Here is an 11,975-nt window from a genome sequence, read left to right as displayed (position 1 = left end):
GCTGAAAATTTCTCGCTGGAGGTCTCAAAGGACATAAGCTTCGGTCGGTACTTTTGCTAAAGCGTTCCTATGAGTTTCGGAACTCATCAACAATGACAATAAAGAAATTTGGGCGGGCGTTTTCTTCAATTGTTCCACAACGAGAATATTCTTTAGTTGGCATTTTCCTCCAAAACTCTTCAACCTCGGCCTCGATCCACAACCTTCTTTTGGCCATTTTCTTTGCTTGGTGCTCCTCGTGCTACTTCTTCGGGGGCATAACATCGCCCAGATCTTGTCATCCCCGCAGCAACGGTTTCTACCACCAATTTTTGCTTTTTGCTTTGTTCTTTTCATCCGCCGAGTAATTCAAGGAGCTTGCTTTGGTATTGAAAGTGGGTGCTTGAGCAACTAAGGCGGTGATCTTAGGCGGGAAGTGAGTATTTCCACTTCAATTGGTGCCCTCACTTGAACGGTAATTACGGGAGCGATAAAGGGCCGATGATTCAACCTTTTCCTCTCTTTTAACCGATACAATAGTCCCTTCCAAGTTACATTCTTCATCAATGGCGATCATGTTCACATTTGCATCACCATGATTGGGCAGAGGATTGTCATTTATATTTGGGGGAGCCCCTTTGAGCTGGATGACTCCTTCTTTGATCAGCGCCTCGACTTTATCCTTAAGAGTAAGGCAATTTTCAGTATCGTGTCCGGCAACTCCTGAGTGATACGCACAGTGCTTAGTCCCGTCATACCATCCAGGAAGGGGATTAGGAACTCTCCCTTGAATTGGTTGGAGTATCCCGGCGGTTCTCAATCTTTCGTACAATTGGGCTAAAGGTTCGGCTAATGGTGTATAAGTTTTGGCGGGTTTTCTTTCGAAGTTTGGGCGAGGTCTGGGTGCATTTTGTGGACGGTTTTGCGGTTGGTATTGGGGTTGAGATGAGTAGGTTGGTTGGTATCGTGATGGGTTTTGATAGGCGGGTGCTCGAGATGGACAATATGTTGGCTGGGTGTGGTAAACAGGGTAAGGAGCGGGTGAAGGCTGGTAGTAGGGCTGAGGGGTTTGAGTGTATTGGCTGTAATATGCGGGCTGGGAGGAAGGGTATTGGTAGGTTAACATCTGGTTTGGTCTACGTTCCTGGATGGTCATGACCGCGGACACTCCGTCTTTCTTCTTCTTAATTGCATCTGATTGAATTGCCTTACTTGTTGCTTGCAAAGTCGCCAAATTCGTGATTCTCCCTGTCTTGATACCTTCTTCTATAAAATCTCCCATCCTGATAACTTCAGAAAACTTTTGCCCGATGACGCTTATCAGCCTTTCATAATATGTTGCATCTTTTAAAGACTGTATGAAAAGCGTCGTCATCTCACTTTCAGCCATCGGGGGCTGGACCTTTGCGGCTTCTGCTCTCCATCGCATAGCATATTCTCTGAAAGTTTCTGTGGACCTCCTTTCCAACTTCATCAAATAGAATCTGTCTGGGACAGTTTCAGTGTTAAACCTGAACCTATCCATGAATTCTTGCGCCATTTCTCCCCAACTACGCCATTTCTGCGGATCTTGGCATGTGTACCAATCAAGCGCTTCTCTGTCGGACTCCTTATGAACGAACTTCATCCTGATAGCTTGATCTTTCCCCACTCCAACAAGCTTATCACAATACGATCTCAAGTGGGCCCGAGGATTTCCTTTTCCGTCGAACATATCAAATTTCGGCACCTTATATCCAGCGGGTAACTCGATGTCAGGATGGATACATAAATCCTCGTACTCAAGTCCTTCGCATCCCTTGTGGGTTTGGATGCTTCGGAATGCTTCCTTCAGACTACGGATTTCTTTCGCCACATTCTCATCCGCTCTTGCCCTAGCTTCCCTTTCCATCTCCTCATAAGGGTCAAGCTCCGATCTTTTGCCCCGACTTATGCAATTTGGTAGTGAATGGTTGAGCCTCTTGCTACATATCTTGGTGGCACATCTTTGCGTATTATGGCTAGCGGTGTGTGCCAATGGTATGTGTTGAGTTGCTGGGTAGTTTTGAGTAACTGTGGGTTGAGGAATGTAGGGAGTGGTGAAGGGTGGCGGATTGGTTTGTTGGAAGTTAATTGGTTGGTGGTTGGCTTGTTGCGGGTCACTTGGTTGCGGGATGGTTTGTTGTATGTTGGTTTGTTGCGGGGTGGTTTGTGGCGGGATGGTTTGTTGTGGGCGGATTGGTGGTGGAATGGTTGGTTGTGGGTTTGATTGTTGTGAGATGGTTTGTTGCTGGCTGGTTTGTTGTGAATCGGTAGTATTTGGATGGCATGTGCAAAGCGGAGGGTTTGTAGGAGCGGGCTGAGGAACGGGCGAGTCAACAGGTGAAAAGGATGGGGGGAGCGTTGCATTTGTTCTTTGTTCATGGTGAGGGGTATTGAGGGTGATGGACAGATTGGTAAGGTTTCGCAGTCGCTCGATCTCAGTTTGCATATCGGCTATTTGCTGCATTAGTTGGGCAATGAGTTCGTCGTTCCCTCCTCCCGAAGCTTCAGGTTCGTCTCTCGGAAGGGCGACAAGTCCCAAGCCATTCTGTTCGGATGCCCCTGAATCATTCATATCGCCGAATGCTCGTTTCTTTGATCTTGTAAAATACTGATGGTCTGCCAGCTTGCCGTCAACACGAATCAACCTTTGGGGAAATAAAAATAAAAGAAAAACCTTAAAAATGAAGAAAGCTGCGTTAGTATAGTGCGAATGACTGCTGCTGAAAATAATGCGAACATTGAGCAAACAATGTTTAAAGAAACGCATATTGCATTGCAAACAAAACACGTATAGCACACAAACACATATTGCACGGCAACAAATCAAATAGTAAAAGGGAGATATAGCAAACATAACGCGACCTATTATGCACGGGACCTCTTTGTGCCAGAGGTAGGCCTAGCGAAGGTTTGAAGGATAAAACATGTAATTATATATCATCCCAATGTGCTATTAATTGAAAGCCCCAAAATATACATTGTTCAATTTTTAATTGAAATACAAAAGAAATTATTACGATTAATATTACTTGACTTTAATAACTAATTAAAATGAAGAGGGCCCTTCGGAACCACTCATTCTTGAGCCTCTTGGTTGCTTGAATTGCTTGATCAATCTTTCGGCGATTAGCTTTGGTACGACATAGCTAGAACCTCTCCCGTCTTGATGCCTTCTTTGATGCAAATATCTCCTTGATAGAAATCCCATATCTAGCTAGAAATGTATCTAATTCTTGCATGCTTTGCTCGTAATTAAATGCAAATTAGGTGCTCGTATTGTGGGGAATACGACTCGTGGCTACTCGCGTTTACAAGTGATTAGTTCTACCTAAATAGCACATGGTCCACATAACACACATGTTTATCCTTCAAACCAATGCACATAACGTGATAATCGTCGCTTGGGGTCATAGACCCACTCGGACATTTGGACGAGGTTGACTAATGGACTTAATACACCTTGGGTATTAAGCCTCCTAGGTTCGTGCATGCTCTTAAAGAGGGTTTTGGTTTAGCTCTACCTTAAGTTTTCTAAGATTTGGCTTTCTAGACGCAAGGTTCCCGAGTGGACTACTCGAGTGAGGAGGCTACGCGGTCACCGTTATTCGGACACCCCGCGCATGCGCCAACTCTCCTAAAATTTGGATTCTACGAAGAAATTTGCGGGTGCACTAAGCACACCTCGCGTGTACGTGTGATAGTGTGAGTTTTCCAGAAATGGAGGAAATATGAACGGAATGCCAGTTTAGGGAAAGCAGCAACATATTATTACATAGAAAGTTTTGCATAATAAAACAATCACTCAAAAGCATATAAGAGGAACAAATAAAGCAGCAATAAAGGCAAACGTAAAGAAACAACCAAAACAGCCAATAAATTAATTAACCTAAGTTTTGTTATGGTTAAGAACCTAGTTCCCCAGCGGAGTCGCCAAGCTGTTATACCCCATTTTAACCGGGTTAAATTAGAGTACAACATATTGGAGATTCCTATATTGCTTATTTTAAGGAGTCGCCACCTAATTGATTTTAAGGTGAATTAGGGCACCTAATTATTAACTAAGGTAAAGCTAACTAAACCTCCGTTAATAGTCTGCTTAATCAGTGTGATTCTAGGTAAGGGTTCTATATTATCCTAAAGGGAAGGGGTTAGGCATCCTTTAGAATCCGTTAACTTACGGTTATCCGACCAAACTTAGGTTAATTAATTAAGGCTAAAGATGCGAATGCAGTGTTTGAATTTTAAGAACACGGCTAAAAATATTGCTAAGATTTTAAAGAAAAATGTGATGATATCGTGCAAAATAAAATTTACAGAAAAATAATAATTTGCATAAAAGATGAGTTTAAATGCTATTCTAAAATAAGACTTATAAAAGCTGCTTAGATTTTAAATGAGAGATTAATGATGCTATTTAAGATAATGCTCGTAAAAATATAGTAACTTGCATAAAAAAGATTTTAAATGCTGTTTAAAAATAAAGCTTATAAATGTTGCTATTGCTTCAAAGGGAAGTATAATAATGCTAAAACAAGATTTGCAAAATATAATAATTTGTATATAAGCGGAAGAAAAATGCGAGTTTATGCAGTATTTTAATAAATATTTGAAAGAACTCCAATGATGAGATATTAATTGATTTTGCAATTTAGGAGTATAAACAAAATATCAAAATAGCTAATGAGTTTTGTTTATCCCTTTTATTAACTATACTTTAAAAATATGCGTGATTGACTCAAAACTTTAAAAGTTATCCATAAAATATGCTTGAGTTTATATTTGTGTGTTAGTGACATTTTGAAATGTATATGATAGTAAGGACAAGATATGATTCCCTTTACTTAAAATATAAAGTCATGCCATTTTGCAAATTAATTATTCTAAAATTAAATATTAGACATTTTTAACATGAAAGGAAGAGAGTAAAACTTATGGAATTAATTTTAGTCTTTCTTAAACTAACTACCCTTTACTAAAGCTAACCCGCTAAATTTTACTAGAATTTATCTAAGCTAAGAAAATGAGAACAAAGTAAAATGTTAGTCATACAAGGCAAATTAAATGCATAAAAGAATAAAATAGAGGAAGGGATAATTTCAATGGGCTTAGCCCATTTTAAAAGAGCTGCTGCAATTAGGCCTGGGCTCAAGCCCATTTTAAAGCTGCTGCGGTCTGTTTTGCTGCTGTTGGGCCTCGGCCCAACATAACCTTTATGCACTGCTGCGGATTGGGCTGCTGTATGGGCTTCGGCCCAGAATCATTTTTTGTGTAGCTGATGGGGGCGGACTCGAGAAGATTGCGTTGGGCTTGTAGCCCAACATCGAATGCGGAAGAAGGCGAGTCCGAGGGACTCGTATGCGACGCTCATGCATAAAAAATGAAAAGAAAAAGATTAGTATCTAATCAATGAGTAAATTAGACACGTGAATACAAATTCGAAAGAAAACCAAACAAGTTGCGTATATAATGTATATTGAAGTACATTTCATAATTCACCATTATATACTTAGGGTGTAGAAAACAGGGCAACACTCAAGCCTAAGCAGCAAACCATATTGAAACTAAACTAGTTTATCAAGAAGAAACAATAGCAACAAACGACATCTGTGTCTAGTATGGGATGAGACAGATTTCAGCTTCGCCCAGATATTGACATGGAACTTAATACACTCAGACCATGTTATAAAGAAGAAGCTAGTTTTCTCAAAGTTGGTCAATCATAATTCTCAGGGAAAACTTTTAAAGAAAGCATGCTGAACCATCAATCTTTCTATAAACAGAACAACAAGTAAAACTGAAGATTCCCATTTCTTACAGAAAACAAGCCTGAGATCTATTTCCCTCTGTTACTCAGAAAGAGGAAGGGAAACTCATGGGTATCTCATATATCCAAAACCAAAAACAAACATACCAAAGAAAGCACAAAGCTCAGTTACGTGCATAGCTAGAAAAATTGATTGAAACTGCCCAGATAGCAACAAAACTGGGAACAGACAGGAATTGCAAACTTTCAAATAAGGCTGAACAACAAGAGAGGAGGGGAATTATCCTAAAAGGGCCAAATATCAGCTCCCAATTTCTAATCAGGCAACATGTATTGTTAAGATCGCAAACACTCGAATGCATTCGGAGGAATCATCTCGGCGATATTTAGGCATGACAACATCTAATCCTACAAGAAGATTTGTCTGGACAATCTATATCAGCTTGATTATGGTTTCAAAAGAATACAAACAACACAAGAGGAACCAAAGATATTGACAGTAAGTAGGATGCAGATCTATTGTGAACTACTTCCAGTTTTTTCTAAGGGTTAAATGAGTCAATCATAGATTCTCAGGTACTGATGGGTAAGGTAGGGTAGATTGGCTTTAGGCTGCATGAAAGTGCACGCAATGCAACAGACAATAGTAATGAAGTAGGCATAGCATTTCAGGTACCATGATGGCTCAATAGGCTAGTGAAGTTAAGACATTGCATGGAGGACACAAAACAGATAGGAAGACATCTAAAACATATATGCAGTGGAGTAAAAGGAGGACATATATATTAACCAAAACACAAAATGTGCTAAGGCAAAGAATTTGCACAACAGCAGCAACAATAAAGGTTTACAGATTGTGAACAAACTAATGAATTATATAATCCTACTTATGAGCACACAACAGCAGGCAGGTAATACAATAGGCATGTCAACCCTTAAGTTCCCAGGATGGACTAAAATTCATTTAAGTAAAGCGAAGAATATACACAATCACCTTAAGACTCTGAAGCACCTTACTCTTTCAGTTGTGTCAGGATGTCTAAACTTCACATTATATCAATAAACCAAAGAAACCTATTGTGACAGCCAGGTTATACATCCACAATTTAAGAATATTAAGCATTGTGCTAGGATTAGTTGTTGGAATATACTTAACAGATTAGAACTAACTATATGTGTATCATTAAGGCTGCCAAACACCACTTTGAAATACTATCTCTATTGGATAACATACTAGCTTACATCTACTTGAAATGAGTTTATGCTACCAAATATCAAACAGCCCTTTATAACATCCTACAGAGATTTAGTAAGTTATTAAACGTACTATATAAGTATTTTAGCAATTTTGACCAAAACAACTATCCTAACTAGCATAATATAATCATACTGTGAATAGGCAAATTTCTAACAGATAGTATGCTCAGACCAGGGTAGGAACAACATGCTATTTTATACTACACATTACTCCAACATACGTAATTGCACAAACCGAATTAACTCAACAACTAAACCATCACACAAACTGATTAAATCTGGATTAATATCAACGTATAAACAGGTTTATCCATTTAGCTAAACTATTCTAATTAATCCGTCTGCTTTAAAGCCAACACATCGATCACGAAACAGAAATAAAAAAAAAAGAGAGTTACCTTCTTCGGGTGCAGCGAAATGGGGTGCGGGGGTTTCCGATCTAACTCGAACACTTCAAACCTCCGAGTTTGCGTAGCTCGAATTCGAAGCAGTACCAAAGCAAACAAAAATTAAAAATTGATTTAGTATTTTTGACTCGATGCTAAAAAAAAAATGCTCGCGACTGCTACAAGATTAACAGACAGGGTATTCTAGGCAGCTAAAATGCATATTTTGTGAGGAGATTTGCGACTGAAGAACTCATTTTATTTGGGATTTCGTGGCTGAAAGACTTGTATTTTAGGGATTCAAGGGCGGTTAAACTTATATTTTCCAGGGGGGTTTTCCTGATCTCCGTCCTTTTTTTTTTTTTTCAAGGAATTCCAGCCCCTCTTTATAGGGTTTTGCTTTGTGTTGAAGAAAGAGAGAAGGAGGAGCGGGAGAGAGAGAGGAGCGGGGGACAAAGAGAAGTGGAGGTGGCAGAGGCGTGGGGGACAGCGGTGAGTGGAGAGGAGCGTGAGGAGGGAGACGAAGGAGGAGAGAGAAGCGGGAAAGAGAGAGGGGAAGAGAGAGAGAAGGGATGGGGGTGTGCGGCGTGAAGGAGATGAAAGGGAAACTCTTTTAGGGTTTCCCTTATTTTGAAATGGATGGGCCGGGTCATGCTTAAACGGGTATGGGCTGGTCCGTTTGGGCAATTATTTGGGCTGAGTTGGTTGAAAATATGGGGGTATTAAGTTGTTGCTTTAAAATATGGGCTAGGTATCAAAACGTGGGCTGATGCGAAAATTGGGTTGGGGTGAATTAAAATGGTTGGGATGATGAATTAAAATGTAGGCTTCTAAATTTTAAGTAAAAGACCCATTTTGACTAATTATATGCTGACATGTATTAAAATATTATCTCATATAAAGTATGTATTTATTAGTACTCGGATAAAATAAAGTGGCGTCGCAACAGCCGTGCGATAATATATTGAAAATCAATAGTAAATAAACGCTATTATTTAATTATGCGAAGATAATTGCGATGCGTGTGCATAAGATGGCAAAAGTGCTGAATGATAAAAAATGCGAATAATAATAATACTGGTAGTAAATAATAATAATAACAAAATAATAATAATAATAATAATAATAATAATAATAATAATAATAATAATAATAATAATAATAGTAACAGTAGTAAAAGAGGATGGCAGGATAATGAAATGCCGGTATTAATTATAGTTAATAATTATAGTAAAAAATGCAAATAATTATTTTTTAAAGTTGCAAAAATATTGGAAGCGAAAAATAGGTATTTCGGAGGAAAGGTGGGACAAAATTGGAATTTAGCCAATTCTATCGAATCTGAGCACCCCTCTATTAGCCATTTTGAGATCATCATAACTCCTTGATCCAAACTCCGATTTGCCTGATCCTTATATGCCTAGAGAGGTATTTCTATGTACTACAACTTTCATTTAGTAACCTTTTCCAAATTCCCAACGAATCAAGGTGTTATGGTTGCCCAAAGTAGGCCCTTCAGCCATTTTCGTAAAACGTTCAAACCTTCAAATTTCCTCTAAAACTCTAACGATACGAGTCAAACCTTTATTTTAAGATACGGGATGTTACAATGAGTATATTTACTCAATCTACTAACAGCATAAGCTATATCAGGTCGAGTGTAGTTCATGAGAAACATTATACTCCCAATTATTTTAGCATATTCAGTTTGAGAAACACTAGATTCTTATTCTTTTTCAAGTGTATGTTAGGATTATAAGGATTTCTTATTGGAGCAACATCAAAAAAATCAAACTTCTTCAACATCTTTTCAATTTAATGAGACCGACACAAAGAAAAACCATTGACAGTTCTTTTGATTTTAATTCCTAAAATCACATCTGCTTCTCCAAGGTCTTTCATTTCAAACTTAGAACATAAAAAAAATTTAGTCTCATTATGACCAAAGATTAACATGTCATCCACATATAAATGTATAATCACACAATCTGATCCTATCATTTTAGAATAAATACAGGCATCAGAAGCATTAACAACAAAATCACTGCTTAGGTGCCTGCTTTAGGCCATACAAGGGCTTTCTCAATTTGCATACTTTATCTTTCTGTCCTAGGACCACAAAACCTTCAGGTTGAGTCATATAGATCTCTTCCTCTAAATCACCATTTAGAAAAGTCATTTTAACATCCACTTGGTGTACCACTAAATTATGAATAGCGGCTAAGGCAATAAAAGTTCTAATGTTCGCTATTTTAGTCACAGGAGAATAAGTATCAAAGTAATCAACACCTTGCTTTTGGTTAAAGCCCCTAATTACAAGTCTAGCCTTATATTTATCAATAGTACCATCTGGGCTCAATTATTTTTTTAAATATCCACTTGCTACTTATAGGTCTAGAACCTTCAGGCAAATCATGCAATTCTCAAGTGTAATTAGAAACTATAGGGTTTAATTCACTTTTAATGGCCTCTTTCCAAAACATGGCATCTATTGACCTCATTGCTTTATCATAAGTCTTAGGGTCTTCTTCCATTAAGTAGATAGACGCTAATTCATCATTTAAAACATCAATATCACAATTCTCAGTCAAGAAAGCAGTAATAAAATCAGGACCAAAACTAGTCTCAATTATACGTCTTTTACTTCTTCTAAGTTCAATTTCATGCTCATTATCAACAACATTAGAAGAAAGAACAACATGAGAATTAACAGACATTGATGTAGAAGCAATATTTTGCACATCACTAGCCATATTATTTTTCAAAAGGAAAAACATGCTCACAAAATTCCGCATCTCTAGATTCACAAACAGAATAATCATTCCAAGACATAAATCTATAAGCAGCACTATTTTGAGAATAATCAATAAAAAAAATAGTGTCAAAAGTATTAGATCCTACATTGACGTGTTTGAAATCAGGTAAACCAACCTTAGTCAAACACCCCCACATTTTTAGGAATTTCAAGTTAAGGGAAGACTCGTTCCACAACTCATATAGTGTCTTATCTAACTTCTTATGAGGGACTCTATTAAAAATATAACATGCCGACAAAAAAGCCTCTCTCCACATGTTGTCAGCTAGACCCGAACTTAAAAGCATAGAGTTTATCATTTCCTTAAGGTTTGATTTTTGCGTTCAATGACACCATTTTTTTGAGGAATATAGTGAGCACTAACTTCATGTATAATACCATTTTTCTCACAAAAAGCTTCTAGTGTATTGGTACCATATTCACCGCCCCTATGAGATCTAAGTCTCTTGATTTTTCTGTCTAATTGGTTTCTGTTTCTGCTTTAAATTTCAAAAACATGCTTTCTGCTTCATCTTTAGACTTAAGAAGATATACCTTAGTGTATCTAGAAAAGTCATCAACAAAAGTAATGTAATACTTCTTCCCACCTTTACTAACAGTGTTCTTGAAATCAGCTAAGTTTGAATATATTAGTTCAACCAATGTCTTCTACTAGTAACGGATTTAAAAGGTTTCTTAGCATCTTTTGCTTCTACACACAGGACAGTTAGAAAATTCATCAACTTTTACCGCATTTCTCTTTTTTTACTAGAAGCAATAATCATGACCTAGTCTACCATGCCATAAATCAACTGACTTAGCAATACAAGCAGAACTGGAAACATTTTCATTATTGATAATCTCTTGAACAATGTTCAGTACATATAAACCTCCACTAAGATACCCGTTCCCAACAAAGTCTCCTCCAAGAGAAATAATTATTTTGTCAGCTTCAAAAACAAGTTTAAGTCCTGCTTTGTTGAGAAGTGCTCTAAAAATTAAGTTTCTACGAAGGAAGGGTACATATAGAACATTGTTCAAGGCTACAGTTTTTCCAGAAGTTAACTTAAGCAGGATTTTTCCTTTACCCATAACTCCAGCAGTAGTGGAGTTACCCATATAGACACACTCGCCATCAGTAGACTCCTCAAAGTTATGGAACGGCTCCTTATTAGCCCAAAGATGCCTTGAAGCGCCCGTGTCCAGCACCCAATCAGTCTTGTTAGCCACCAGATTCGCCTCACGAACACAGCAACAATAACTTCATTCCCCTTAGCAAGATTGCACCTTGTCCTCCCTGCTTAGAGTTTTGCCCTTGTCTTTGATTGCACTGAGCAGCCCTGTGACCAAGTTTCCCACAGACGAGACAAGGTCCCTTGAACTTCTGAATTTGGCTCTCGGCTTGTTGAAGTGATTCTTCTTCTTCCCATTTTCCCTTTTTCGGGACTTTCTTCTGTTTGCCTTTGAACCTGTCTTTCATAATAGTACCAGAAGTTTCCACAAGGTTAGCTTTAGGAGAATTAAGGGAAAAAGCTTCCATCTTATCTTTGAGAAGATTGGCCTCCTAAGTTCTCATGTGACTAATTAGTTCCTGAAGAGTCAAGTCCTTCTTCTTATGCTTCAGTTGGTTTCTGTAATCACTCCAGGAAGGTGGGAATTTCTCAAGCAGAACATTTGCCCGAAATATCTCACACATCTTCATGCCCTCAGTCAAAACAGTCGCAGTCAAGTTCTGATACCCATGAACCTGTTCCATTATTGGCTTATTATC

The 11,975-nt window shown here is 38.2% G+C and overlaps 1 protein-coding gene across 1 annotated transcript; it reads right to left on the bottom strand.

The window, feature by feature from the left end:
• Window positions 1–430: 430 nt before the first annotated feature.
• Window positions 431–1,870, bottom strand: LOC132041571 (uncharacterized). The gene has a single exon (XM_059432269.1). The coding sequence runs from the start codon at window positions 1,868–1,870 to the stop codon at window positions 431–433; it is 1,440 nt and encodes a 479-aa protein (XP_059288252.1).
• Window positions 1,871–11,975: the final 10,105 nt, after the last annotated feature.

Source organism: Lycium ferocissimum, unplaced genomic scaffold (assembly GCF_029784015.1).
Source record: "Lycium ferocissimum isolate CSIRO_LF1 unplaced genomic scaffold, AGI_CSIRO_Lferr_CH_V1 ctg1076, whole genome shotgun sequence".
In the NCBI taxonomy this organism is placed as follows: Eukaryota; Viridiplantae; Streptophyta; class Magnoliopsida; order Solanales; family Solanaceae; genus Lycium; species Lycium ferocissimum.
The sequence above is the reverse complement of the archived record's forward strand: the minus strand, read 5'-3'. Positions and strand labels throughout refer to the sequence as shown.

Bases quoted from the DNA above. Each gene is read 5' to 3' on its own strand.
- LOC132041571 (XM_059432269.1), bottom strand. From the start codon at position 1,870: ATGGAAAGGGAAGCTAGGGCAAGAGCGGATGAGAATGTGGCGAAAGAA.